Source organism: Chaetodon trifascialis, chromosome 1 (assembly GCF_039877785.1).
Source record: "Chaetodon trifascialis isolate fChaTrf1 chromosome 1, fChaTrf1.hap1, whole genome shotgun sequence".
Lineage (NCBI taxonomy): Eukaryota > Metazoa > Chordata > Actinopteri > Chaetodontiformes > Chaetodontidae > Chaetodon > Chaetodon trifascialis.
Window position 1 is genome coordinate 25,713,975 of NC_092056.1, and position 27,518 is coordinate 25,741,492.

General features: G+C 42.3%; 1 protein-coding gene across 4 annotated transcripts in view; it reads left to right on the forward strand.

Annotated features, from left to right (window-relative positions):
- The window catches only part of LOC139348977 (A-kinase anchor protein 13), a 108,269-nt gene that overhangs the window by 64,292 nt on the left and 16,459 nt on the right, over positions 1-27,518 (forward strand). For 2 of the 4 annotated variants that reach the window (XM_070989531.1, XM_070989616.1), the window contains exons 11-28: positions 2,402-2,547; positions 4,967-5,325; positions 7,026-7,073; positions 9,411-9,588; positions 10,051-10,153; positions 13,099-13,141; positions 13,358-13,469; positions 15,853-16,012; positions 18,035-18,102; positions 18,209-18,275; positions 19,248-19,398; positions 19,603-19,715; positions 20,171-20,317; positions 20,672-20,928; positions 21,625-21,750; positions 22,153-22,270; positions 25,802-26,050; positions 26,164-26,240. In XM_070989531.1, coding sequence (XP_070845632.1) covers positions 2,402-2,547; positions 4,967-5,325; positions 7,026-7,073; positions 9,411-9,588; positions 10,051-10,153; positions 13,099-13,141; positions 13,358-13,469; positions 15,853-16,012; positions 18,035-18,102; positions 18,209-18,275; positions 19,248-19,398; positions 19,603-19,715; positions 20,171-20,317; positions 20,672-20,928; positions 21,625-21,750; positions 22,153-22,270; positions 25,802-26,050; positions 26,164-26,240 — 2,522 coding nt within the window. Of the gene's footprint in view, positions 1-2,401; positions 2,548-4,966; positions 5,326-7,025; positions 7,074-9,410; positions 9,589-10,050; positions 10,154-10,946; positions 11,073-13,098; positions 13,142-13,357; positions 13,470-15,852; positions 16,013-18,034; positions 18,103-18,208; positions 18,276-19,247; positions 19,399-19,602; positions 19,716-20,170; positions 20,318-20,671; positions 20,929-21,624; positions 21,751-22,152; positions 22,271-25,801; positions 26,051-26,163; positions 26,241-27,518 lie in introns of all 4 variants that reach the window. The other 2 variants (XM_070989455.1, XM_070989699.1) reach the window with 2 other exon arrangements.

The following is a 27,518-nucleotide window of genomic DNA, read 5'->3' on the forward strand; positions in this document are numbered from 1 at the left end:
GGCATTACTTAAATCTGACTAAAATAAGATTTAAACCGCTGACACCTCTGATTACAAACTTCAGATTCAGAAATGAATATTGGGTAGTTTCTTTGCTTTTTCAAGCTGTGTAATTAGTAATTATTGTTAGTGCTTAGCGGCAGTTTTCAAATCTGTAAAACAGCAGCATATCTAGGGAGTGGCTTGGGGTGGCGCTGGTCACCCCTGAAATCTGATTGTCACCCCAAGTGCCACCCTGTTCTCCTAAAGTATGATTGGCTTTCTGCCCAATGACAGATGGAGCCTTAGGTCGAGTATTTTTGAATGTGCATTGTTTTCTTTTGTATGTAGCCCACTTTTGGAGCTATAATTACTTTTTTGGGGACTAAAAGAATGAAGAGCAGAAGCTTTGTATTATATTTGTGTCTGTGTTGTGTTTGCGTTTCATGTCTCTTCTGCATAAGTCAGCGCCGCCCTTGAGCCACTCTATGACAAATGTCTGTGTGCATCACTGGAGTGAAACACTGTTGAGAAGCAAGTTTTCATTTTGATCAAATAATTGCTGATCAGTTTGCCCTCTTAGGTTAAGAATGTGATCAATGTAATCAGTGAAATCAACCGCTCAATGTCTAGAAAAATATATGCAAATTTACAGAAGCTCGGCTGCAGAATATTAGTACTTTAGAGCTTCTGATGTTAGATGTTCTTAGCCTGTAATGTGTGGGTGAGCACTGTGCTACAGTACCAGTTAATACTGTGATCCTGAAGACCTTGGTCCTTCCTGACTTTTGGGCTTAGCAGTCTCAGTCAGGGTTAATGAGTAGGTCTGAAGAGGATCTGGCTGGATCAACCCACAGTACGTTTTCATGCAATTGAAGACATGTGTGAGTGGTTGGTAGTCAGTTGCAGGAAGTCTGCGACGGTGCCCCCTCATTGGCTCGTTTGCTATTGCAGAGTAACAGTTTCTTGCTAAACTGAAGACCTCTGTCACTGACCACTTGCACTGTAACCCTTTGTCACATCTCCCAACCCCCTGAAAGCCCCCATCATCCTCAGAGCAGCTGACTGCAGCTGAATGTTCAGCCCACAGTGCTCACTTGGTATTGCCAGAGATCAACTGCATTTGGTGCAAACTTTTATTGTGTAACGCTGTTAATTATTCATCGTAGATCTTTTCACACAGAATCCAGGTCACACACATACACGCAAGCAAGGAACTTCCTCTTGCTCATATGAGTGTAGGGAAAATGTTCCTAAGGGATGAAGAACAACTTCCACTTTTTACAGAAATAGACATGAGAAATGATGCAAAATAACAAACTGGGAATGATCTCATCCAGTTGTGCTTGGCATCTGGCTAAAGTAAGCCGACTGTTATACATCAGTGCTGTAGTTGGGTGCAGTCTTCCTCTTTTAGTTTGTCCTTATCTGCACATGTCCTTACATGTACAAAAAACAGCAGTGCCACTGTGCTGTTGCATAAGAAATGTTGTACAGTGTGTGTTACTTGTTATTCTATGTGTGTTTAAACCCCAAAATGGCTTACAGTGGGTTGCTGTTTAATGCTGCTGTTGCTAAAGCGCTCTGGGATTTGATGAGAAGCACTGAACTGGGGTCTTAGGCCGAGGATTTACAGTGAGCACAATGGTTTAAAGTTGCTTTTGTGTTTTGAAGATATTTAATGTGATTCATTGCTGGCGATGATTCAGGTGGGGAAGTGGTGACTTATGTGGCTGATGGTTGCAGACAATGGGCTTGAAGCCGGCTGCATGATCGTCTCTCGGCTGCGGATCAAACAACTGTTAACTGAAGTCAAAATCACTAAAGCTAATACAAAATGCTGCAGAAAGTCTGTGTAAGCCTCTGTGAACGTCAGCGTTCAGTTGACCTCAGGGTGGCTAATGGTATATGTGATGCTGCTCTGTCATGAAAGCTGTTTTGCACCACATCAATAACATTTTTAGTTGTCATTTTCTCAGAGTGGGATTTTAACTTCAGTTCAGCCCTGAGACCCTTTAAACACACAAACAGTAGTTGTTTGCCTTTGCAGTTTAGCACAGACGGCTTTAGTCAGGACAGGCAGCCATTGATCCACCAGGCTTTTCACACCTTCCCAGATTCCCAGAAGTCTTTTCACTCATGTCTAACAGACGTACTTATGTTTTACAGGAGGGAATAAAAAGATTATTTTGGGAACTTTGTGCTTTTCAGTTCAACAACAGAATGTTCTCGTTGAGAAAATATGAAGTTACATGGAATCAAACTTTAATCATGTTGCACCAGAATGTTTTTCTGATTAAAATGTCAAGATCGATGGCTCCAGCTAAACAGTTCACTGCTTAATATTGCTCTATTTCCCTGCGTGTTTAACCTGCTGTATTTCAGTATTAACACATTAACACAGTTTTGTCATGTCTTTCAGGATCCTCACAGTCTTCAGTGTCTCCCAGTTTGCCCAGTAGAACCAGCAGTGCAACCAGATGTCCCTCCACAGCTCTCAGAGACTCTGGCAGTGACACAGAAAGCTTCCTGAACACAGAGCTGGGATATGACAGCATCTTCAGAAAGGTGAGTCTCACTGCTGTCTTTGTCACACAGTCCACCTCTTGAAATGAACAGTGCCATGGGATTGTTTCTGTGTTTATCTGTGGGTAGCAGAGCAGTGGTTCAAGGCAATGTTCCAGGTGGGTCCAGAATTGAACTATGGAAAAAACAAATCAAAAATCAAAATGAAACGTCAAATCTAAGAAATGAAAGCAAAAAACAAAACAAAACTTAGCTCTTGCTTTTGTCCCCGTATGAGTGTTAACCAGCTTGTTACTGAAGCAAACAATCAATGAAGAAATAAATAAATAAATAAATAAATATATGAATAATAGAAAATCTGTTAACTTCGATTTGCCAATGACGATAGGGTTCAGCAATATCCCCCAAATCCTCTACTGTCTACAGTTCAATCATCCTGTTAACTCACACCAAACAGCAAGAATATATGTGTGTTTGCCCCCTCAGCTAGTCCTATAGGGATTATACAGTATATATGAAGTAGCTGTTTTGTCAGCCTGCACCAGCTTTTTATTTATCAGCAGCCTGAGGCTGAGATGCCAAACATCTACTAAGCATCTTTTTAAGCTGGCAGCTCTACACTGCACTGCTTCTGGGGAAGTGCAAGCTGTGGTCTCTGCTGTCACTCTGCTGATGTTGAAAGTCTGTTTGAAGCCAGGCGCCCTTTGGTTAAAGTTGAAATACTTGTATTTCTCAGTTTCTGCAGAGTTGAGCACTTGAAACATGCTCATGGTAATGCGAACCGAATGTCCTTTTTGTTGTGAACAACAATGGAAGAAGTCAGTGCGGAGAATATCAGCTGCCAGGGAGCAGACAGTATGATGCTGAGGGTGAGGACGCTGTAGATAGACAGGGATGGACAGAATGTGCCATGGAGTCCAAAGGCTTTGATTCACACACAAAGACCATAGCAGCTAAATTTAGCTTCAGTAAGAGAGGATTAATGTCTTTATTGCTCTCTGAGGGGAAATTCTCTTTTTTTTGTTCAATACAATACCGCACTGTACATTTTCTACAAGATGTAGAAGAATGGGTAGAAAACTGTTTCATAACTCTCAGGTCAAGGCGTTGATCCTAGTGACATGTCCACTGAGCCTGTGCCATGTGTTTTTGAGCAGGACACGTAACTTTAAACGCTCGCTGATCGAATTGTATAAGAATATAAGCAGACGTTTAAAATTCAGCTGAACCCTCTTAGCTCTAATGCTAATGTCATGCAACTCGCAAACATACACTGCAGTCACATGCACTCTGAACACACACCACACACACACACACACATAAACCCATGCATGCACTCACTCCCAGAGGAAGTCATGTCCGCAGCATAAAGCAGATCTTTCATTCCCAGCTCTCCAACAGAAGCCGCTCTATGCTCGGCTCTCACACTGCAGCTGGCAGCACAATAGGCCCAGTTAAAGCTCACACCTACAAATTTGCTCTAAATGGACTCTCCCATACCTGTGTGTGTGCATGCAGGAGCCCTTTCCCACCAGACCCAGTCCAAAGAGTATTTACCAATGCTGGTTGTTTTTGTGCTGTTTTTGTTGCTCGTATTACAGGTAAGACTGGTCAAGGACAATGGAAGGAGTCCCAGCAAAGTTAGACGCATTTTGCGTGTGTGTATACATATGCACGTTGTACGCCAGTATCTTGGTTTTGACAGTCCTGTAACAATGATGAATAAACCTTGAAAAACCTGTAATTTAGAAACATTTTCCTGGGAAAGGTTTGTTTTCACAAGGTTGCCATCATTTATTGGTGTTTGTTTTAATGTCAGTGTTTCTATAAAGTGGCTCTGGCTCATTATCCCTCAGCCTTGCCATTTGGTCTTCATTATATCCCATTCCTGTGGGTTAAATGGCTCTCTCGCCTTCTCCTAACTCATTGTATACTTCTGTGAAAAAATGCTGATGCTGGTATAATGTGATGGGCGAAGTAATTAACGTTAATTCGTGATTTCTGTTTTGTCCTGTTCTAATCCATTCTCTTCTGGCCCATTATGTTCTTCTTATTCTCCTATAGAAATAGTGACATTAGCCTATAGATTTTAAGTATTCCCCTGTTACTGAAACTGGAATATTCCACTTCCTGTGCGGCTCTATGAGCAGAAGGCACTGGACTGTACTTCACTTTCCACTGGAGTGCTCCTTGATTAAATGTGGAATGGAAGTGAAAAAGGCTATTTTTACACTCGTGGTCCGGGAAATAATAAATCAGTCAACATTTCATTAGAGTTTGGCATTGAGCTCACTCATTTTTGAATTAATGAAACTGCTCTTGTGGCTCATGATAAATCATATTACTTTTAGTTTATATTTCTTTTCTTTGACAGTTGCCTGTGGGCACATGAAGCTGGGCAGTGAGGCTTTTGAATAATAATAATAATGATAATAATAATATATTTCTTGGATGTTTGCAGAATGATGAACCAGTGACAGGAGGAGACAGTGCCAGTGAGGTTTCAGTCTCCTGCTCCTCCACAGACGACACCGCCAGCGTCGGTCCGTCCAGCTCCAGTCCAGAGGGCAGCCAGGGCCTGGAATGCAGCTGGAGCCCAGAGGAGGGCATCCAGACTGGGGCTTCTATTACTGCAGCACCAGACAGTGGTGGAGGAGGAGGAGCAGGAGAAGCTGAAGAAGAAGCTAAAGACAGAGTGACAGAGGTGCCACGCCGCTCTTGTCTCCTCCGGAACAGCATCCGCTCCCTTTCGCCTCTTCGCCGCCACAGCTGGGGTCCTGGAAAAAACAACGGAGGAGACGCAGAAATGAACCAGAGGAGGTGAGACAGGGAAACAAGATCACGTCAGCTTGTTTAACATGAAGGATTCCTAATGACACCGTGGATGGAGTTGTCATCCAGGAATGCCACGCCTTTGTCCTTGACTCGGCTGCTGGTGTTGGTCTGGTGTCAGTCAGTGGATGTCAGTAGACCTGATGTGTGTAGATGTCAGGATTTTACAGCTTGCTGATGTCGCTCCTTCTGTGCCATGTTGAGAGTTTCCTCCTCCTGCTGTGAGCAGCTGTGTTGCCATTTGTTTGGTGTGGATAGGGAGCTCCCACAATTGTACACACACAGATGTATGCACTCAAACACTTAGACACACACACACCCACACACACACACCTCTGTTTCAACACATGTACGCACACTTACAGACTTACAGGTGCACACACTCATTCATAATTACATCAACATCACAGCATTCATCAGTTAACATGTATGAGTCCACACTCACGCACACAAACAACACTTCCACAGAGCACATTAAGGACATGAACGTGATCTGTTTTGTCTTCACTGCTACAACAGCCGCCTGTCACAGACTGACAGGCCTGTGCCATGATGCTGGAGTGAAAACATAACAAGAAGTGCTTTAGACTTTTATCAGCTGCTGTTTTTATGGTATACATGGTGGGTAGAAAGAACCATTAGCACAAGCTCTCATCTGTAGTCTTACTTCACAGTGTAACTAATGATGGAAAGAAGAATAACTTTTTTGACCGGAGGTGAATTTTTTAAAATAAACATGAGGCACCTGGAGCACATAAGAAGCATGCAAAGCAATTAAGACAAAACATTTAGCGAAAGGTTTCTCCTGCTGCTAAAGGTGCACGCTGTGTGAGGCACAAGGAATGTGAAATTTCTGTGGCTGTAGAAGGATCTTGTACATGTGGAGGGATGGGAAAATAAACGCAATAGCTGTTTGTTAGGGAGACAAACACATGCCTTCACCACTGCTATGTAATTTGCCTCCTTTGACTGTTTAGTTGCATGTTAAATGAATAATTCAGTGTTTTGAGAAGTCTGATTATTTGCTTTCTTGCCGAAAGTTAGATGAGAAGATGGTGTCTGATTAATAAATATGAAGCACCAGCTAGCGGCCGGTTACCTTAGCTTAGCATAAAGGTTAGAAACAGCTGGCACCCTTTATACATGTTAGGACACTTGTTAATTACATCTGTACTGAAAGTGTAAAAAGGACAATTTATTTATTTATCTATTTTTTTAGTGATCTTTTGATGTGGTGGTAGGTGGATTTTCTTGTCTACAGACAGAGCCAGACCAGCCGTTTCAGGTCTTTGTGCTAAGCTAAGATAAGCTAACCATCCCCCGGCTCCAGCTTCATATTCAACAGGCGTGCAGTATGAGAGTGCATCACTATTCTCATGTCACTCTGCAAGAATGCCAATATGCATATTTCCCAGCATCTGTTCCATCCCTTTAAGATCATTAACGTGGACAAATGCCGTTGTTATCACTCCTGCAACATGCTGGGATGTGCCTCAGAGTTCATACACACACAATACATACCAGACCTACTAAAAAAAGATGATTCCATCCGAGAATGACATAGTTCATTCATTCATTCATTCATTCATTCATTCATTCATGTTCTTATTGAGCTGCCATCCCCTCATGTCCCAACTCATCTCACCCATCATCCATTACTTCCTGTCTGTTTCATCCATCACCTCCAGTTCCATCCGTAGCCCTGGTGATGGGAAGCCGAGCTTTCACAGGAGAAGGTACTAATTCACTTCATCTATTGCTAAGTTTTTCTTGTTGCTTGGTGACGTCTCATGGCAAATTCATGTAGGTGTAGTGGTGTAGTGGTGTGTCCATCTCCCGCTTTTTAACACATGCTTGCTGAACTACTCCTGCATTGTGCTCGTGAGGCAACTGCGCTGAGAAGTGTTGCTCTTTTCACTCATCAGAATGTGTGAGAAACACTGTGACAAATAGATGGCTGAGACAGACTGGTGTTTTGTATTACAGTGGTAATAACAAGCAGCTACATGGAAAGAGGCGAGTTTAGCTCTGGAGGGTCAGAGGACTGAGTTGGCTAGATATTGAGAACAGACTATATATATATATATATACACACACACACACACACACACATATATAAAATAAATTCCTGAAGGGGAGTTTGAGGACTTTCAAGGCATCAGAGGAGTTTTGAATTCAGTCCTGGAGAAGATGGTGTGCCACAGCAGTAAAAACAGGATGGAAGTTGAGCTTGTGTCATGCAGAATTTTTTCAGATATTCTAGATTTGGTTTACGAATTTAGACGCCGATGGGAAATTTTATAGTTGAACAGTAAAGTTGTCAGTGCTCTCTGGTGGACAAAACTGTTTCTAAATGTCCGACAACACACCATATCTTTAACATTGTTGTGCTGCAACTTCTTGTCACTTATCCAGTGACATATATGCTGATACAGTTGTATCTGTGGTTAGCTAATAATGACCAACAATATCAGCCCATCTCTCTTTCTGTCAGGCTGTAAGTAAGACGTGACTCCGATGGTCGGAGGCCACCGCTCGAACCGCCGGGCCACATCTTCACACCAAAGCAGTAGCTGCTGCAGTAGTTTCATCACTGTTAATAGCACCCAGGCTATTCTGACAGGTTTGCATTTGTGGGTTAGGCTTGACGTTTATTTCTGTGTCTGTTCTTGATATTACTACAACACTGCAGCAGGAAATGAACTCGCACCCATTTACATTGTTAATGGGAAATGTACACACTTAGAGCCAATAGTCCACTTATGTGAGAACATTGTCACTCTCTCCCAACATCCCCGTAACTACATCCTTTTCACATCCTCCTCTTTCTGCCTCACTGTCACTCTGCCATACTTGCTTACCATCACTCCTCTTTATCTCCATTTCCATTCTTCCCTTGACCTACCCCTCCACCTCACACTCTGTTAGCATCAGCTGGTGCCCTCCTGATGCTCCCCATAGTCATGGTGTGGAAGTAGTCAGTTCCCCCAGGTACAGTGTACATGAATGGGACTGAATGTGAAACGTGTGTGTATGTGTGTGTGTGTGTGTGTGTGTGTGTGTGTGTGTGTGTGTGCGCACAATGTTTTTTTCTGACCTACTTTGAATAGGGTGTATTTACATGCTCTTTGATTTTGCATTTGTGTTTAGAGGGCATACATGCCTGTGTGCATGTGTTTTCGTGAGTGTGTGAATGCCCTGCCCAGTCTGTCAGTCAGTAGCTTCCTACAGCAGAGAACTGCGACAGCTGCTGGTGTTATTCATGTTTCAGTGCCGAGGACCTCGTGGCTCTGTAGGATAGTGTGCAGTAATACTGGCAGAAAGCAGGCCTTAATATGACAGATCTAGTCATCTACGTCCACAGCCCTGAGGATAGGTGAGTGCTGCTCCACGCTGGTCACTGATAATCACCAAGTCATGATTCTTTTGATCCAGTTCAGGTTAGTGATGTTTGAATATCTTGGACTGATGATGTGCTGGATAATGGAGTGCCATGCAAAGCCAAGGGCTGGAGATAACTGAGATTTACTGTGGGAGCTATAACCATCGCCAACTCTGTCCTGAAGCGAATAGAGCTGCAGCCGCGTAGCATAGCTCATCCTGAAATGTAGCTGTAGTTTTCTTCTCCATAATCATTGTATTGGATTTTTCAAGGCCTCTTATTTCCAGTCATAGATCGATGTAATTGGGTTTGTAAATCACAGCTGCAGACCCTCTCTATGCTGATGCTGATGTTGGAAGTCATTTGCCGATGCTTCAGCTGTAAATCTGCTCCGGAGCCCAGTGATAACTCAGCTGGCTAAACACTGTGCAGGACCAGCTGTGTGTGTGTGTGTGTGTGTGTGTGTGTGTGTGTGTGTGTGTGTGTGCGTGTGCGTGCGTCCCCATGTGTGCGTGTCAACAGGTGCATGTGTGCATGTCTGTATGTGTTTGAGCTTGTTGCAGCAGTAGCTGTGTGTGACCAGAAAGCTGTGATGAATAGTCCAGAGAAGAAGAGCTAGTGGAGTGTATGTGTACGGTACAGTCATTCCTCCTTCTCTGCGGTCACCTCTGACTTCTGTTTGTCCATACAGCTACAGCCTGGAGGGGCTCAGTGGGGGCCAGGAAGAGCTGAGGGGACCCACCACGCAGGGGCCCCGAATCCTGGAGCCTTTAAGGATGCCCCGGCATGACAGCGATGACAGGGGCTCCCTGGTTTCTCTGACAGAGGAGCAGGAGGAGCTGGGGGAACATTGCAGACTACGTGACCCGGTCAGCTAACACGCACACACACACACACACGCACGGACACGCACACACCATTGCGTTTGTCCTCTAGATGTCATATCTTTATGCTGTCACGCAATCAGCCTTGAGGGATCCTCAAAAACATCCTCAGCCTAATTCACTTGAGAGAAAAAATGGATTTGCTTGAGCATAAACAAGACTTATAAACAGTCAGGGGAACTTTGAGACTTGTCAGTTTGAGGATTAGTAAGAATTAATAAACATCACTTTCCTCAGGCGGCTTCTCTCTGCTCTCATTGAATTAAAACAAATTGTGAACACAACATCATAACTCATTTGTGTAGTTTCCCTTTTAAGTTTGTAGTTCCTGTTTCCAGTTTAGTGCCTGATAATGTTTTGTTCCATATTAACTCTGCCTGGTTTACTGTCCTTTTTTTCACATTGTCTTCTGCTATGTTTGACTCAACGTTGTGTCTCACACTCCAGAAATCAAGGCGGTATCGGCCTCTGCGAAACAGCTGTCCTCCCATGACCCTGCCCCTCACAAAGTCTGTATCCATGCTCGCCATTAGCCAGAGAGACATTGATGGTGAGTGACAAGTTGTGAGGCTGCCTCTCTATTTTACCATCCATGTACAATTTCAATGCAGATTATGGCCCTTACTCATAACACTGAGCCTTTCCTATTCTTCTGCAGTAAAATCATAACATATGAAAATTACAACATGAGCAACGTGAGTCAATAAATAGGCAAATATCTAAAACTTTAAAGGTATTTTGAAGTGTACTTCACTGCTCCTTTTTCATACTCAGACAGTCTAGTGTGCAGAAGGAGCACGGTCACAGAGTGTAAATGGAATTTTAACCTCATATGAAAGATACCACAAAACATAGATTTCACTGTTTTCCTAGAATCACCCCCAACAATGACAAATACACTAGAAAGGTTAAATATGTAAGTACCCTTTTTTCAGTTGTTTAAAGGCCCTACACAGCCCTAGTGCTCAGTAAGTTACTTATTTGTGGGCGTTCACAGACTGTGCTTCATACTTGTCTGTTTGACCCTCTCATTAACTTTGTTGCACCTGTTAGAGTGGGAAAGGTTACACCTCTGTCATTCTTATGGGTTCATTAAGTTCGGTGGCCTGATGTAATTCCAACACAGCTCCACCAACGTCAGCCTGAGCAGACGTCTGATTGGTCAGAATAAGTTGAAGCACTTATGTGAGTGTGCAGGGCCTTTAAAAGATTTCTTGATTTCTTCACCAGTTGATTTGTCAGATGTTAAAGTTTCTCCTCCATCCTCGATGTTATTCTAAAGTTGGTTAATTTTAATAAGTGATCCGTCCCTGCTGTGGTTCTTTCCTTCCTGCCCCCCCCAGCAGTGGGACGCCTGAGACGTAAGAGGCGAATTTCCTTCTCTTTCAACCTTTCCCCCATCCTCACCAAATCTAAGTCTCAGTTCGTTTATGGGGACTCTTCATCTAGCGATGATGAGGATAACTTGAGTAAGTAATGTACTGTAAACTTAGCTGCAGTAGAAATTAACTGTGATGTCAGAATAGTAGCTGTTCCCGTTAGAGTGTGGATATCCCCCAAAGGCCTGTAACCCAGAGTCAGTACTACTCACAATGTGGATATAAAAGTAATGATGCTCATCCTGCTGAAAAGGGTCCTGTTCATGTGGTGATGAGCAGTAACACAGTTATGATCCGTAGACCCTCAGATAATAACTAAGTAGTAGTATGTATTTGTACCCATGTGCTCACTTGTAACCTGAAGTACAATGAGATCTTTATGTTCCCTTTATTGAAGTGCTCACTCAAATACCTGTAGACGAGGTCGGCTGGCACTAAATCGTGATATCCCATCATAAACATACATAATACATTATATTGAATATCCTCAGAAAAGATGCGTAAACATGCAGCCTTGACCTTAGTGTGACCTCTCCGTTTTTCCTGGCTGAGTGCTCTCTGTTATATTGAAGCTTTTGCAGTGACAGAAAGATGTGCACTTCAGGCCTGAACACAACTAGATGCTGAAGCGCGATGAAGACGAAAAGTTCAGCTGCAACAAATTTGTCATGAGGAAACCACTAATTACTGCAGATATTAAGCTGCTTACGGCATGAATGTGCAATTAGAATGAGCTTGTAGCGAAATCACTGGTGTAGAAAACCACCTCTCACCTAGGCAGCAAGTTTTGCGTTAATAATTCCTGTTGACGACATTAAATAGAACCTTGGCTTCTCTTCTCCCCCCCCCCCCCCCCCCCCCCAGCCCAATATTTAGCTGACCTTTACTTAGATTAGTCTTTGTTTGTCGCTTTGCAAAAATGAAACCCAACCACAAGAGAAAGAGGAAGAATAATAACCATAAACACTGCAGGTGAGCGGAGGAAGCCCTCTCTTCCCTCCAGATAAATGTGAGCCTGTCACCTTTAGTTAAAGACACTGAGCCTTCCCTTTTCTTATCTGTGAGATTTTTTTTCCATTAGCGTTTTCTGTCTCCTTGCCAAACTTTGCCCTCATTATCCCGTTTTGGGTTTGACTTTCTGATACAGTGCAGGATAGCAGTGCTTTGCATATTTACCCATACGTTATAATATTGGGTAGAAATGGCTGTGAAGAAGGAAGCAGAGTTAAAAAGATGCATGCCTGCATTTATAACTGATACTAAATAAGTACAGACTCTATGTGGTTATTTGGCAAAGACTGCAGTGTATGCTTTCATTCCATTTTTCAGTTATTATTATTTATTCATATTATGTGCAGTCAAATGAAAAATACAAAGTCAAAGATTAATAGAAAAAATACCAACATTTTGGGAGTTACTGGAGCCAGGGAATCCAAATTTGAATAACTGAGGAGGCTGGGTGCTGCTTGCGTAGAACAAGCTAGCTACAACCATCATGGCTTTGTGTGAATAGCCAAGATTCAAAATAAATGAAATGTGATTTGGTATTAAGTCCATAATGTCTTGTGGGGAAAAAAAAAAAAGACTTTGTATTTTGAAATTTCCTATTTCATGAGATTGGATGTCTGTGCCGCCAGAGATTTGTTTGGAGCCAATATCTAGCAGCCAATAGTGGCAATGGATCTAAAGGCAATACTTCAGCTTCAGCTTTTGGCCTCAGCGCTGGTCACCGACATCAGTGCCAGAGTCTTTTTGTTTTTGGCTTCTACACAGCCTCCATGAGAGACGCTAAATGTTAAATACCTTGCTCAAGGACATTAGCTGTTGAAGGACAGGAGGGAGTGGATTATTGAATTTTCTGCCCGATTCTTGCAGCCAGGACTGGAACTGACAGTCGTGCGTAGACACATCGTCTGGTCAGTGAGGTCATTCACTAACTGTACATGCAGGGAAAACAGGATAATAGTTTGTCCGTTACTTAAAATACACAGAGGAAGGACATTTCCCACCTGAGATGACAAATACAGTGAATTAAAAAAAAAAGAAAAACCTGTCTTGTTTTTGGCACCTCCTGACTCTTTGTCCTACTGCTTTCTTCCTGCCTGTTTCTTTCCAGGTATGAGGTCATTTTCCAGCACCTCTGGGTCACTAGCGTACAGGTGAGCACACCTCTGCACAGACACATGACCAGAAAGCAGTTTTTTCTATAATGTCCCATAAAGAAACTGTGTGAGGTGTTCTTGTAAACAGCTGAATGGTTCTCCATGGAACATTTATAGTGCTGCAAACAATCATTTTCAGAATGTGTGAACGGGTGAGCCTTGTGATTGCAGCTGTTGTTTCTTTAATTAAATGTGTGTGTATGTGTGTACCAGTATATCAGAGGAGGAGCCTGGCCCTCTGCGGAGCGACACTGAGGGAAAGAGTGTGACAAAAGTCAGCCGGACCTTCAGCTACCTCAAGAACAAGATGTACAAAAAGACCAGGGTGAGAGAACATTGAGTTTTTAATCATCTGTAATAAAAGTGTGGCAAGACTTGAAAGCTGTATTTTCTATATTTCACCAGGTACGACTTGCGTTACTGTTTCTCAGAGCAGGGCCTCCATGTGAGCTGTGCGTTTGGTAAAAATACAGCCTGCTTTCATAGACTCCTCCTTGAACATTTATTCCTGTCCGGCTTTCAGCCTCAATCTAGTCAACATTCACAGGTTAGCACACAGTCACACTGGGGGCTGCCCCATGCATCTTCTCCTGTCGCCCTCTGAGCAGCTCGGTCGGTTATGTGTTAGGAGGATATGTATCTCACATGGCAGAAGTCAGTGTTCCTTCTAACCAAGTCCCCTATTCAGGTTTCCCCGGTAGGCTTGATTTTGAGCTTGCAGCACTTTCTAATCACAAATGTGAGTCTGGGGTCTAATATGGGGTCAAAGTCATCTCACACAGAGCCACTTCAGGTCCCCCTACAGCCATAATATTTCTTGATATACAGTGACAACCTCATTAACTACAGACCTGTCACACGCCATGTTAACACTTCTAATTTCTTCATTGAATTCAACTGGATGAGGCTTTTTAAAGATTGTCCTCCCATTTTTTTCTTCCTATCCATTAATTACTCCTTTTTTATTTATTTTTATTATTATTTATTATATTGTCAGCTGATCTGCTTTTAGATATTCTGTACACATACAGTTTCTGTGCAGTGTCCAAAGTCTGAATGTTCTGGGAGCGGGTCTACACTGTGCTGTTTTTACATAGTGTCTGTACCAGACTGAAGGGTCATTGCAGTAATAACACCTCCTGTAGCGAGCCAGTCACTTCCTCATTGCTGCTTTCGTGATGGAGCCTTAGTGCCAGTAGTAGCTTCAGTCGCTCAGCCACAGCCAGGGATGTTATACAGGAGATTCACAGGGAGCCATGGCTTCTCACTGAGATGGAAAGGCTGGCTGGAGGTAGGCTAACAGAACGCTCTTGTTTCCCAGTCAAACTGTAGTGAAAGAGACTGTCACAATATCATGTTAAAAGTGGCTGGTGTTCCCCTCTGGGTTCATGTAGTTTTCCACTGAAGTCATTGCCTTGTTGCAATATGTTTCACTAGAATGTCTTTTTGCTTAAATCTCTGGTTTAGGTGTCAGGAGAGATTACTTCTCCTGTTGTGCTTGCAGCTAAAAGAAATGTGCTGAGAATTGTCTTTGCTTCCTGTGTTTTTCCAATAAGTTGAACAGCTTTTGGAACAGGAAACATATCAGCAAATGCTTCTTGGAAGGTTACTGTGGTTATTAGGCTTCTACTTCATAAAAGTGTGTCTATGTGTTTCACCTTTGGTTAGATTGCTGTTGTTGCAGGAAGTGAGAATGAATGCTGTTGTAGTTTTGTAATGGCCCTAAAACATGCCGGCTCACTGTGCTCCAATCAGCCTCATGGTATCTTGAAGCAACCGAACAAAATGAGCTGTAGTATGTCAGAGCTTTGTGGTCCCCTCCAACCAAGAGGCCCAGGGCCGGCCATTAAAACGAGCTGGAAACTCCATTTTCCCATTTCCTCTGGGTTTGGGTGGAGGCTCTGTGATGTAAATCCAAGAGAATAAGAGCTCTGTTCTTCTCGGCATCACTTTATGGGATTTTGATTCAGCTTAGTGTACAGAGATGACCAACAGCTGAGGATGGCCTTGTCCATGAATACAGAGGCAGCAGAAAGACCGCCCTGTTATGGAAAGGTCAAGGATTTGATTCCCAGACAACGTGTCTCCATCAATTGTCATGCATCCTGCAGAAGTGTGTTACAGCAGTCCTCCTTACTCCACCATCATAAGACAGTTTGAAGCTTCTTAGTCGCTGAGAAAACACGATATATAACGTGAAAATTGATTGTCTTTTGGTAGAAATTGTCACTGTAATGAGAAGCTGTTTAGCACAGTGGTTAGGTTCCACCAGCATTCCAAACCTCTGCCTGTATTCCTGTAAAAATATACCAAATATCAGAGTTTCAGTAGCAAAATCCCACTGTCTTTAGATGAACTAAAACAGCCAAGACTGCCTCAAACAAACAGCCACTACATTTAAAATAGTCTCTTAATGAGACAGTCTGTTGTCAGCATAAATAATGCATCACTTAATATACAAAGACCCCTGCTGTGTTGTACATCAGAGTAATAATGTCGCTCTGCTGGATTCACATCAGAATTTAACTGAAATGGCCAAATGCTGAGACGCTTTGCCAGCGTCTGGTTCATTATTCTACTCTACAGGTAACCAGACAACTTCTGATATGGCTGGTATGGAAGTTGAAGTAATTATTGAGCTCAAAGTGACCTTCCTGACCTGATACGGCTGGTGTGTGTTCTTGACTGTGATGATTCCACCTGTGCAGGAAAAGGACAGAGAGAAAAAGGAGAAAGAGAAGGACAGCAAGGAGAAGGACAAGAAGGCAATTAATGGTCATGTATTCACACCAGTCAGCTCAAGCCAGGCAACCCAGTGCTCCCAGTGCAATAAGGCTTTCAACAGCAAGGATGCTTACCATTGCACACGTAAGTACCTTTGTCTGTTCATTTCTTTCTTCTTTTTCATTTTTTGCAGTGTTTTTCACTCTGGTTTTTGTTCTTTCCTTGCTTGTCACAGATCAGGACTCCCGTTGCTTTCAGTCTAATCAAAGCCCATTAAGTGTTGTGATTCATTATTGAAAGAATTTCTAGTGTTGTTAATTCATTTCTACTTTGAAAACAAGTTAAGCTCTCTGCGCTGCTGGGTAGAAACTGAATATTCTGTAAGGAGAAAAAAAGAAGCCGTCATAAGAAAAGCTCCTTAGTGCACATACATCATCAGGCATGAATCATGCTATTTGGGAAGTCGCATCAGTTTCCTGTAAAGCCACCGTCAGTTCTTTTGGACCATGTGATTTATGGATATATCCACATATGTAATTAAAGTTTGATTTAAAATCATCAGAAAACATTAATAAGGTATATTTGTGTATCATTTCTACATAGCATGTGTGTGTATGTGTGTCAAAAAGGAGGTTGAGCCCAGCAGAATCACTCACATTTGACTTAAGCTACTTCATGATTAGTTAGAAGTAGTGAAACTGTCTGAATGGTCACTTGTAGTGCAGTCAAGTCAGGCCGTCAGTACAGACAACAAACTGGTTTTTGCACTGTTTTCCACTGAAGTAGCAGCAGCCCTAAAGAGGATGTAGTTTATTGCACAAGCCTTTGGCGCAACCCCAAAAAAGGCCTAAAAAGGAGAAACCAGCTCTGCAATGGATCACAGCGATCCTCTCAATGGTCACAATCTGCCTCAAATAGACTAGCAACAACAGCTCTTGTTGTATTCAGCTGGTCTGGTTCGGATTGTTGGAGCCAGCGACGGTTCTGATGGTGTTTTCGGGAGGTTTGTACTTGCAGATGTCTGGCTGGTGTCCATTCAGCGGACGAATACAGCGATCCTTTGTCTGAGATTAGCTGGAGTTAGTTGGACGTCCACAAAAAGCAGTGAATTACCCAATAAAACCATTTAAGAGGAGAAAAACACTGCAGGAATTTAAGCTGGTTTTACTGCACGAGTCATCAGTAGATATAGCACATAATCTACTTTGATACACCTCTTTTTTCTTTTTTTGTACAGCAACACAAGTATACATGTTTCAGGTTATAGGTGGAAGTGAAACCCCTGATCCTGAAAGTGTTGCTGCTTTTCTATATTTATATATATATATGTTGAGTTCCACAGGATTGTTTTCTCACCCTGGCCGAGAGTGTAAGTGTGTTGATGTAATCCTAAGAACGGAAATGTTGTATGCATGGTGACACGGTCTGATAGTGGGCTTGTGGGTTTCACTTGTGCAATATGTCTGTTTAAAGCACTTCTCTCCGTTGGGCACATGCCTTCATGAAAGCTGGTGGAAACTTGTTGGAGCCTTGTTGTGAAGCAAGTTTTTTTTTTTTTTGGACAGGATCAGAGATGGTTGTTCCTCTCGCTGGCACTTCTCAATCGACCACTTCAGTTGTTTTTTTGTGTGTCGTATGTACAGTAAACATGATAGGTTTCTTCTTCGAAGTCAACTCTTGCGAAATGATCCGACAGCATGAAATTTAAAGGATGGTACAGGGGAATTATGTCTTTGATTGACTCGGTGGGATCAGATCCCAGAGCAGATCTTATTTTAGCAATCTTGGATGATGACCCTTGTTCCATGGTGATTTGAGAGTGTTTACATAATTGAAATTTTCCCATGCAGTCCAGTGTTTATGTCTGTGTGTGTGTGTGTGTGTGTGTGTGTGTGTGTGTGTGTGTGTGTGTGTGTGTGTGTGTGTGTGTGTGTGTGATTCCTCAGCCCATCTCTTTTTTTTTCTCCTCTGTCCATGAGCAGTATTACCCCTCAGTTGCATCACATGCTCTGCTCCAGTCTGGCTTTCATTAGTGGGCTGGTGGAGTTTCCTGGCCGGCTATGAAAACCAGTCAGAATTTCTAGCCCCCACCTTCCACACACCCCCACCACCTCCCCCATTTTGCTTGTAGGATTCACTGAATGTTCTGTTGCTTTTTCTTTCCAGACTGTAATGCTTCCGTCCACAAGGGCTGTAGGGACGGCCTGCCCGTTTGTGCTAAGGTGAAGATGAAGGTAAAAGCATAACTCCACCACTGATTCTGTAGTATTCTGCTGTCCTGTAGCCAGTATTGATTTTGAACTCCTCATTTATGCTTTTATTCTCTGTCTCTCTGGCTAGTTGCCCAAACAGCAGTTTGCAGTACCAGATTCAAGTTCTTTTCCCACAGTCACCATGAGGAACAAATGTGAGTCACTCAGATTTCTAAGTCTGCATTACCTGCATAACTGCATTTCTGTACTTCAGTTCTATGTCTACATTTTATCGGCTGTTTTAAGATCAAGGCAGCTGATCAAAATTCAGATTCCTCAGTAGAGGAGGATATGTTGCTACTAGATCTTGTGTCAAAGTGAGCAGGAAAGATATCTGTGAGCAGAATTCACAGTGAAACATTTCCTCATTTAGGTAAAAAAACTCGTATTTCCAGATTTAGTTTTTTTTTAAAATCTTTTTAGATTAGCTAAAAGAGAACTGTGTCCTCTAAAGACTTAAATTCTTTTGCCTCTTAGATGTGTCAAACTTTTGAAAATCCACCCACTCAGGTCCAAAACTGTTTTGTCATGTGCATTTTTTTTAATTAGATGAAAATGAATGCAATTAAACATGTGTACATTTACTTCAGTACAAATAAAAAAGAATTTTATTGTCAAAAAGAGAGAGATATGAGATAAACAAAAGAGACTACAGCAACAAAACAAACCCCGGCCTCCCCAGGGTTCCTCAAGGATGCAGTTATGGTCCTGATCTGATTGTTGGAAGGTTTGCAGGCTCCCATTAAGTGAACTGTATATATACACATAACCTTTATTTAATCAGGTGGTATCACTGAGATCAAGATCTCTTTTGCAAGAGAGAGTTCAACAGGAAGAAAAACAAACACAGCCAGACAGAACCAAAGCCCATACAGCATCAGAGACACACATCACAGAATCCCTCAATAGATTTGAAGTTGAACAGACATTGAAGTTTTCAGATCCTCTGTAATTCAGTCCATTTGTAAGGTGCGAAGTAGCACAAGGTGACTTCCTGGACGCAGCTTTGAAAATGCAAACGATAGAATGTAGCTCTCTTCTTCTATTAGTGAGGACCTGCCTTCTTTTTCATATAGCACACAGTAATAAGTACAATGCTTATCTCCTGTAATATATCTGGGGTCCAGCTGGTGGGACGAGGGAGCGCCCCTGGTCGGCCATCTTGTCCCCTGAGGACCATTCTTCCCTGATGATCCCATCATCACGGAGACACACCAGCATCATGCCTTTCCATGGCAACAACCTCTCCAAAAGTCTCTCCATAAGCAACATCGCTGGGTGAGCTGGTGTGTGTGTGTGTGTGTGTGTGTGTTTCTGTTGCAGTTTGACCTTTTTTTACTGTCTTGTCTTTTTCGATAGCTTTTTATGTGACCATTTTAGCGACAGTGCACCATTCGAGATTCAACAGCTTAACGGGTGTTTTTGGTTGTAAGTGGCTATAAAAATATCTATTCATATAATTTTTATTATCTCTCCAATCAGTCCGGTGTTTGACGAGATGCCCATTAAAGGCCTGCGGTATCTCTCTCAGTCTACTGACTCCCTCAACAGAACCAACCAGGTCACAGAGTCCATGGAATCGCTCACAGATGAAGGTAACACACACACACACACACACACACACACACACACACACACACACACACACACACACACACACACACACACACACACACACACACACACACACACACACACACACACACACACACACCACTAATCTGACCACCTGAGACAGCTGCCAATCAGCTGGGAGCATCTGATTGAAAAACTGAGTGAATATCTAACAATTTCTGTACAAAATATGATATTCGATCAACAATATACAAATATTAATCAAAAACTTTGACTTCTTTCTGATGTAAATGAATGAAATAATCATAACACAAAATTGCATTGTGGCCTTTTCCCTGAAAGTTACAAATTTTTAGTAAAACAAAGAAGTAATATTATTAAAAAAGTAATTGAACTCTGTGTCATACTCATAAAATGTTACAGAAACTATAATGTGAGCTTCAGACTGTAAGTGCAAGCTGTGTTGTTGGTACAGGGACGGAGATGATGGACGGTCAGCTGATGGGGGAGTTTGAGGCAGAGGCCAAGGAGCTGGAAGCTGACTCGTGGAGTTTAGGTGTGGAGCAGCAGTACCTGCAGCAGCTGGACAAAGAGCTGGTGAAGAGACAGGATGTCATCTATGGTACTTTTGATTCACTGAAATCTGCTTTTTGATTGGGTCTTCTGCACCTTATGGAAAAGTAGGGGAGGTATTTAGAGAGGTTAAAAAAACAATTCTCCATTTCAGTCTCATCTAGGTTTAAGTTATATCTACGGGTTTCAATGGTCTATGGAAGCTAAAGGTTTACCTCACTGAAATATGCTGTTCTTTCTGTTCGTTCTGAAAGTCCTTGAGATGGCTTGTCTTAAGTACATTTGACTGAAGCGATTCTGAAGTACATTTCTACATGTGCTATGTGCAAGGTATGCAGTGATGTACAAAACTACTGCTTACGCCATTCTCACACTAAGTCTCATTTCCTTGTATGACCTTCAGAGCTGATGCAGACGGAGATGCATCACATCCGGACGTTGCGCATCATGTCAGAAGTCTACAGTAAAGGCCTGCAGAAGGAGGTGCAGCTTGAGCTGCAGACAGTGGAGAAGCTATTCCCAGCTTTAGATGAACTTTTGGAGCTCCATACACAGCACCTCCTCCGCCTCCTGGAGAGAAAGAGGGAGAGCCAGCTGGAGGGTGGTAGCTTGGAGGGAGGCTTCATCATCAACAGGATAGGCGATATCCTGGTCAGCCAGGTTAGAGGAGGGAGGGGATGGTGTGATGAGGATGCAGGTCCTAAAACTCTAACACCACAAGATGAATTGCATTTTTGTCTCTTTGGAGGACATTTAGCTTGTGTTGGTAGTGTAGGAGGACTGCAGGCTTCAAATATTCACTATTTTATATGGAGTATCAGCAGCATTTCAGTTTGTTCATTGCTTTGGTTCATGACCTACAAAGTGAATGACGTTATCATCAGCCTCAGCTTTACTCTGTGTTTAATGCTAATTAGTAAATGTTAGCATGCTAACATGCTAAATTAATATGGTGAACATGGTAAAGCTCACAGCTGCTTAACATCAGCATGTCAGCAATGTCAGTTTAAGCATTTAGCTTTAAGCACAGCTGTGTCTTGTAGCCTCACAGAGCTGCAAGCATGACTGTCGACTCTTGTTTCCCAGTTAGGACCACTGGAAAAGACAGCAGTCCTTAGCTCTGGGAAAAATGATGTCAGCGGTTTGATCCTTAGCTCATGTTTAGTATACTGCATGCATACACTGCATACTAATGGCAAGTTACATGTTCTTTGAATTAAATTTTGTTGCATGGAATGTAGCAATTGAGTATGAATTCCAAATATAAATTAGGCGAGTACATACGGTGTTAGCTTTTTAGCTAAGCTTTTTTTTTTTTCCGTTTTGCGTATTCATGCCCGTTAAATTCTGCTTTAGTTCTCAGGATCGAATGGTGAAAGCATGAAGAGGGTTTACGGAAAGTTCTGCAGCCGTCACAATGAAGCCGTAAACTTCTACAAGGACCTCCTGAGCAAAGACAAACGCTTCAAGGCCTTCATTAAAGTAAGACTCATATTTCAGCCCCTCATATGTTTATCATGTATCTGGTTGCCTGGTTTTCCACGCACGATTGTACGTTTTTGTGTCAGCCACCTTGTTCTGCCTTCCTTTTTTTTTTTTGGTCTTTTGAATGCATGTGTTGGAAACATTTGTATAAAAGCCATATAACACCAAAGACTGCTTTTTTCTTGTTTGGTCTTTGAAGCGCTTCTGTGTATCGTCTTCTGTGTCTGTGTAACTCTCATATCCGTAATCACAGCAAACACCTTCTTGAGTGTTATTACTATACTGTTTAAATCAAATGAGCGTTCAGGTTTCCCAGTGGTTCTTTGAAACCTTGTCTCGTTTGGAGCCACCTGTTGTGTGGGCACATTTTACTGAAGTACTTGCTGTTTGCTCTTCCAGAAAAAGATGAGTAGCAGCATTGTGCGGAGGCTTGGTATCCCAGAATGCATCTTGCTGGTAACCCAGAGGATAACAAAGTACCCGGTCCTGATTCAGAGGATGCTGCAACACACTAAAGGTTAGCTTCATGTTGCCCTCTTCTCGCAGTCGCCCATGCTGTTAATGTGTGTGTATAATAATATGAACTGATCTGTGGAAAGTGAAAGCAGACTGTTGAGCCAGGCTAACAAAGCAGCAGACAGTCAATAGGTAAGTAGAAGGGTAAAATATACTGTAAAAACATCCATTCATCCATCCATTTTCTGTGCCGCTTATCCCTTTTGGGGTCGTGGGGGGCTGGAGCCTATCTCGGCTGTCAGTGGGTGGGAGGCAGGGTACACCATCAACCTAATGAGCATGTTTTTGGTCTGTGGGAGGAAGCCGGAGTACCTGGAGAGAACCCAGGCATGCACAGGAAGAACATGCAAACTTCACACAGAAAGGCCCGACCCGGGAATCGAACCGGCGACCTTCTTGCTGTGAGGCAGGTGCACTACCTGCTGCGCCACCGTGCATGTTGCATGTTGATTTAAAACATATTCAGATGCATTATCCAAGACATATATAGGGAGATTGTTAGTTTCTAATTGTTTCTTTTATTCTGTATTTTTTTGCACTTTGAAGTCTCTTCTGGTGGTGTTCAAGTCTTTAATGAATCACTATTAAATCACTTAGTGTATCTGCTTTTCACACTGTCATCACCTTGCATAAAACATACAAAACAAAGCATTAATCAGAACACAGTATTTCTTACCCTCAACGCAGAGCAAAAGAGTGATTTTTAAAGCCGTGCATTTGACAGCACTGAAGGGAAATCTTACCTTCACTCCAAAGTTAGAGTTTTCTCTTCAGCTTGAAACTTTCTGCTAGTGGGTTGTGTTAATTATTCTTGGTTCTAAAGATTTACTGTAAACAAGTGACAGAAAACAAGACAGAATAAGGCCAATCTTTGCATTAGTATCAAGAAAATGTTGATGGCTTATAGATCAATAGAGAATCAAGTAGACTTGGAGTTCAAACCACATCTAAACATTTCAACAAGGTGCTTCTCTTTTAAGAAAGTGAAGTTTTAAGACCTGTAGAGATGCATATTTTTGCACCACAGTGAGGTGTTTGTCAAATCCATGAATACATTTTTGAAAAACAAAATCAAATAGTGTCCACATTTGAACAATTCTGTTTTACTATGACAACAAATACTCCTGAGCTGTGTTAATATTTGTCACATCAGTTTCATCACGAGATTCGACACGTTTACCCACACGTTTTAAAATATAACTTTGTCTTATAGCAGCTCATCAGTTCCTCTTATTTTCTCACACATCGTTTCACATATTTTGATAAAATGGAATCATATGTTCAATGGGTGTTTTAGGATAATAGATCAATCATACTTTGAGGAGCTGAAATATTTCACACCATATTTATATCTGATTTAAAGCAGCTCTCGTCAGCTGGCCTCCCACTGTGTACATTCTCTCTAATCCTTCCCCAAAGCCTGTTTATAGTTCCATGTGGGATGGGGGAGCTCTCACTTAATCCCCAAGGTGCTTTAAGAAGACTCTCTCCTGCCAACTTTGATAGTATATACTGAGTGGAAATAACACTTAGAAGTTGAAGGTAGTATTTTGGTGCTCAGGTGCACTGAAATACAACAGCCACATGAGGAAAACATTCCACTTTGGGGAAAAATATTACATTTTCAGTCCAACACCAATGTGCCAAACTCACAAGATGGATATCAGGGACGTGCTGACTGTGGGGCTTTTCTCTGTGTGCAGACCTACAGGCCACAGGTGGTTTTAGTCCTCGCATTTCTACTGTTCCACTAATAAAAGCCTTTAAATTCGCTTTATTCTGGATAACCAGATGAGCCACATAGTTAGCATGAACAGCGATAGGCGCTCAACAGACTGAGAGAAGAGCAGCTACACAAATTTAAATGTCTTGGACACAATTTAAAGGAAAAGTTCTGCACTTTGTAAAATATACTTTCATTTTTTTGCAGAGAGTTGGGTACGAGAGTGGTGTCACTCTAAATATGAAGCTACAGTTAGCATTGCTCAGCACACAGACTGAAGTTAAGGGGAAATACACAGAAATCCCCAGAAAATGACAGCTTGTCATTTTTGCACTTTTTGTATGGATTAAACAAGAAATAATGTGTTAAATAATAAACTTGAGAGGTGTTTGTTGCCCTTGGATAGAGACTGGTGAGCAGTTTCCCCTCTTTGCTCAACTAACCACCTGCTGCACAAAGCTTAATTTCACCACACAGACACAAGAAAGTGAATTAACATATTTCCTCAAAACTTTGCTAAATACCTATTATCAACCAGCTTCTTCTGCTGAACAGTGGGGTCCTGCATAAGCGCACAGTTTGTGCCATAGTTTGAAAAGTTGAATTATTTCACTTGAGATATTCCTGTCTGCTGTTTTTCTTTGTGCTCATCCTGCTAATTTGCAGTGGGCGGGCCTCCGTTTGACAGATGTGATGTATTTCAGTCACATTCATCAACATTTGAATCAAAATCTGATGAATGTGGGGGTGTCGGCTTATATTGTCACTGCAAGTCAATACGACTTGATCAGAACACACCCCCACAGTCCAGATGAAGTAGATTTAAAAGAAGAGCAATATGTAACAAACAATAAGTGAGAAACTCAGAGCAAAACCCCACAGCTCCAATATGCTGACCAGCAGCAATACTGTAGGACAGGTTTAGAGTTTTTATAATTTTATATTAAGTTTCCATTTTCTTTTCATCTATTCTGACATCTTGCTCTCTGACTATCATAACACATTTAAAGGTGCCAGAAACTGAAATCTGTACCATATGCTTGGTAATCATAGATAAGAGAAATGGGTAGAACAATATATATTTCTGAGATACAGTAATCTCGCTGGAGGAAAGTACACAAGGAACTGCTGTCCCTCTCTCAAGAAGGAGGAGTGCTGAAACAAGTATTTATAATTTTGTGGGCCACATGTGCACTCTTGCAACAGCTCAGTCAGTGTGCATTTCAAATCACACAGGTAGGAGAAAAGGTTATGTCCTCAACACATATGAAAGAAGTTTAAGTGATTTTCAAGGTGTTTGTGCGTCTTGCTCCACCAACTAAAACCATGAAAAGGCTTCTCATTCCTCTCTGCAGTGGTGTTTGCATTAAGAGCTTTCTCAGAGAGACAGGGTGGTAATGCAGGCACAGTTAAAGGCTAGAACGGGCACCAACATTTCACTGCACCTTCTGTTGTGCATAAACACCTCCTCAGCTGTGCCACTCTACCCATCTGTGTCAAGTATGCTAGTTTGGAGCCATTAAATTACCAAATGGTCTTGCAACAATGATATGGCCTTTGTCTGCGTTTGAGTTCCTGCTGGTTGGAAATAGAAATAAAACCGGAATTGAAATGAAACGAAATGAAATCTTTGCTTTTTGTTCCATAGAGTGACACAAATTGATAGTGACTTTTGGTTGCTAGCCCATCAGTAATTAGGTAATCTAGGATGAAGTTTAATGGTCTCTTTGGAATCCAACCTGAGACTCGTCTTAATGCCAGGCTGCTACTCTGGTGCCTGTCTAACCTCTCTTCACATGTCAAACGCAGAGGGCGAGGAAGACTATGACGACCTGACGGATTCTGTTCGGCTTGTGAAAGAGGTGATCGCAGCGGTTGACAGCAAGGTGAACGAGCACGAGAAAAGACGGCGTCTGAAGGACTTTCACTGCCGCATGGACAGCAAATCCATCATGATGATGAAGAGTGGTCAGATTTTCGCCAGGGAAGATCTGCTGAGGAGGAGGTTGATCCACGACGGAGTGCTGCAGCTGAAGAACAGCCAGGGGAGACTAAAGGGTGAGGAGCCACAAATTCTCTCTTCCCCTCTGTAAATATGTCAACATTGTTTGGAAATATTTTTTTCTTTTAACTCATCCAACCACAACTACTTTTCTCTGGCTGCTCTCCAGACGTCCACGCTCTGCTGCTATCAGATGTCTTCGTCTTCCTCCAAGAGAAAGACCAGAAATATGTCTTCGCCATGCTGGTAGGATTCTCTCTCTCTCTCTCTCTCTCTCTCTCTCTCTCTCTCTCTCTCTCTCTCTCCTCCTTCCTCCTATTTCCCTCCATCCCTCCAGTAATAAAGATCTTATGAGCGCAGTCAGATATGTGGTTGTCATATTTTCCTATCCCACTGTTTTTGTTGTTAGCATTAGCTGACCTGCTTAGTTTTCCCATTGTGTAATATTGCCTGGGTCTAGCTAGCTTGCTAGCTGCACCTCATAAAGCTGTTCTGGCCCTCGGCACCTAACCCAACTGTGATAAATCATATACGTTTGAGCTGTGTGTGTTTTTTTTGTTTTTGTTGTTTTTTTTTTCCTCATGTTTACAGGACACACGGTTGCACGCACACACACAGTAGGGGGAGTTTAAGCAGAGGCAGGCCTGTGGCATAATAATCACATCCATCATTAAAAAAAGCTTGGCATGTTTGAGTTGAGGCTGTTGACACTGAAAAGAGGAATTACATGTGGTGCCTAATTAATCACAGCCATGTGAACCAGCTAGAGTTTTGGGCAGAAGAAGCTTCAGCTCTGAGGATGACCAACAATACAGGCAGCCAGTAGCAATGAGTTCAGAGGTCACCTGGACGGAAGATAGAAAGTATTCCTGTGAAGCTACAGGTGGCTAGTATGAGGTTCTTGGAATTAAAGCCAAATCAATGGGTATCATGCTGAGTTAGTCTTTTTAGTGTGAATTCCATGTTTCTGTTTCCAAAGACAGTGTCTCCATTGCTGAGCTGCAGTGGAAGGTCAGTAAGACAAAGAATATCATAATATTGGAGTATTTTACAAAAGGACTCTTTGAACAATACCCACTTGATTTTACTTGATTCATGCATGCATTTTTTTTTTTTTTTTTTAACAGCATAGTCACAGTCGAAAGACAGACTTGAAACTATCCTTGAAACCTCAGACAAGAGATTGCAGGAAAAACGTTGGGATGTGGTTATAATTTCAGTTTTACTGGATAGAGCAGAAATGAAACAGCGGTTTGTGGTGTTAGCGCACTAAACTGTGCTTTACAGCGTTGGCAGCCTTTTAGATTTAAGGTCTGCTGAGGCTCTACAAGTCAGCTGACTTATGTGGATGACATTAAGCAGAATCTCAATCTCATTTTGTTAGCGTCTTTCTTCTTTTTTCCACGTCTCACTCCTCCTATAATCCTCCTTTGTGCTAATTGACCCTCTTTCTCTCTGTCCCTCTGTCTTCACTGCACTTGTTTCTTTCCTTGTCCCTTCTTCCCTCCTTTCATAATTATCCCC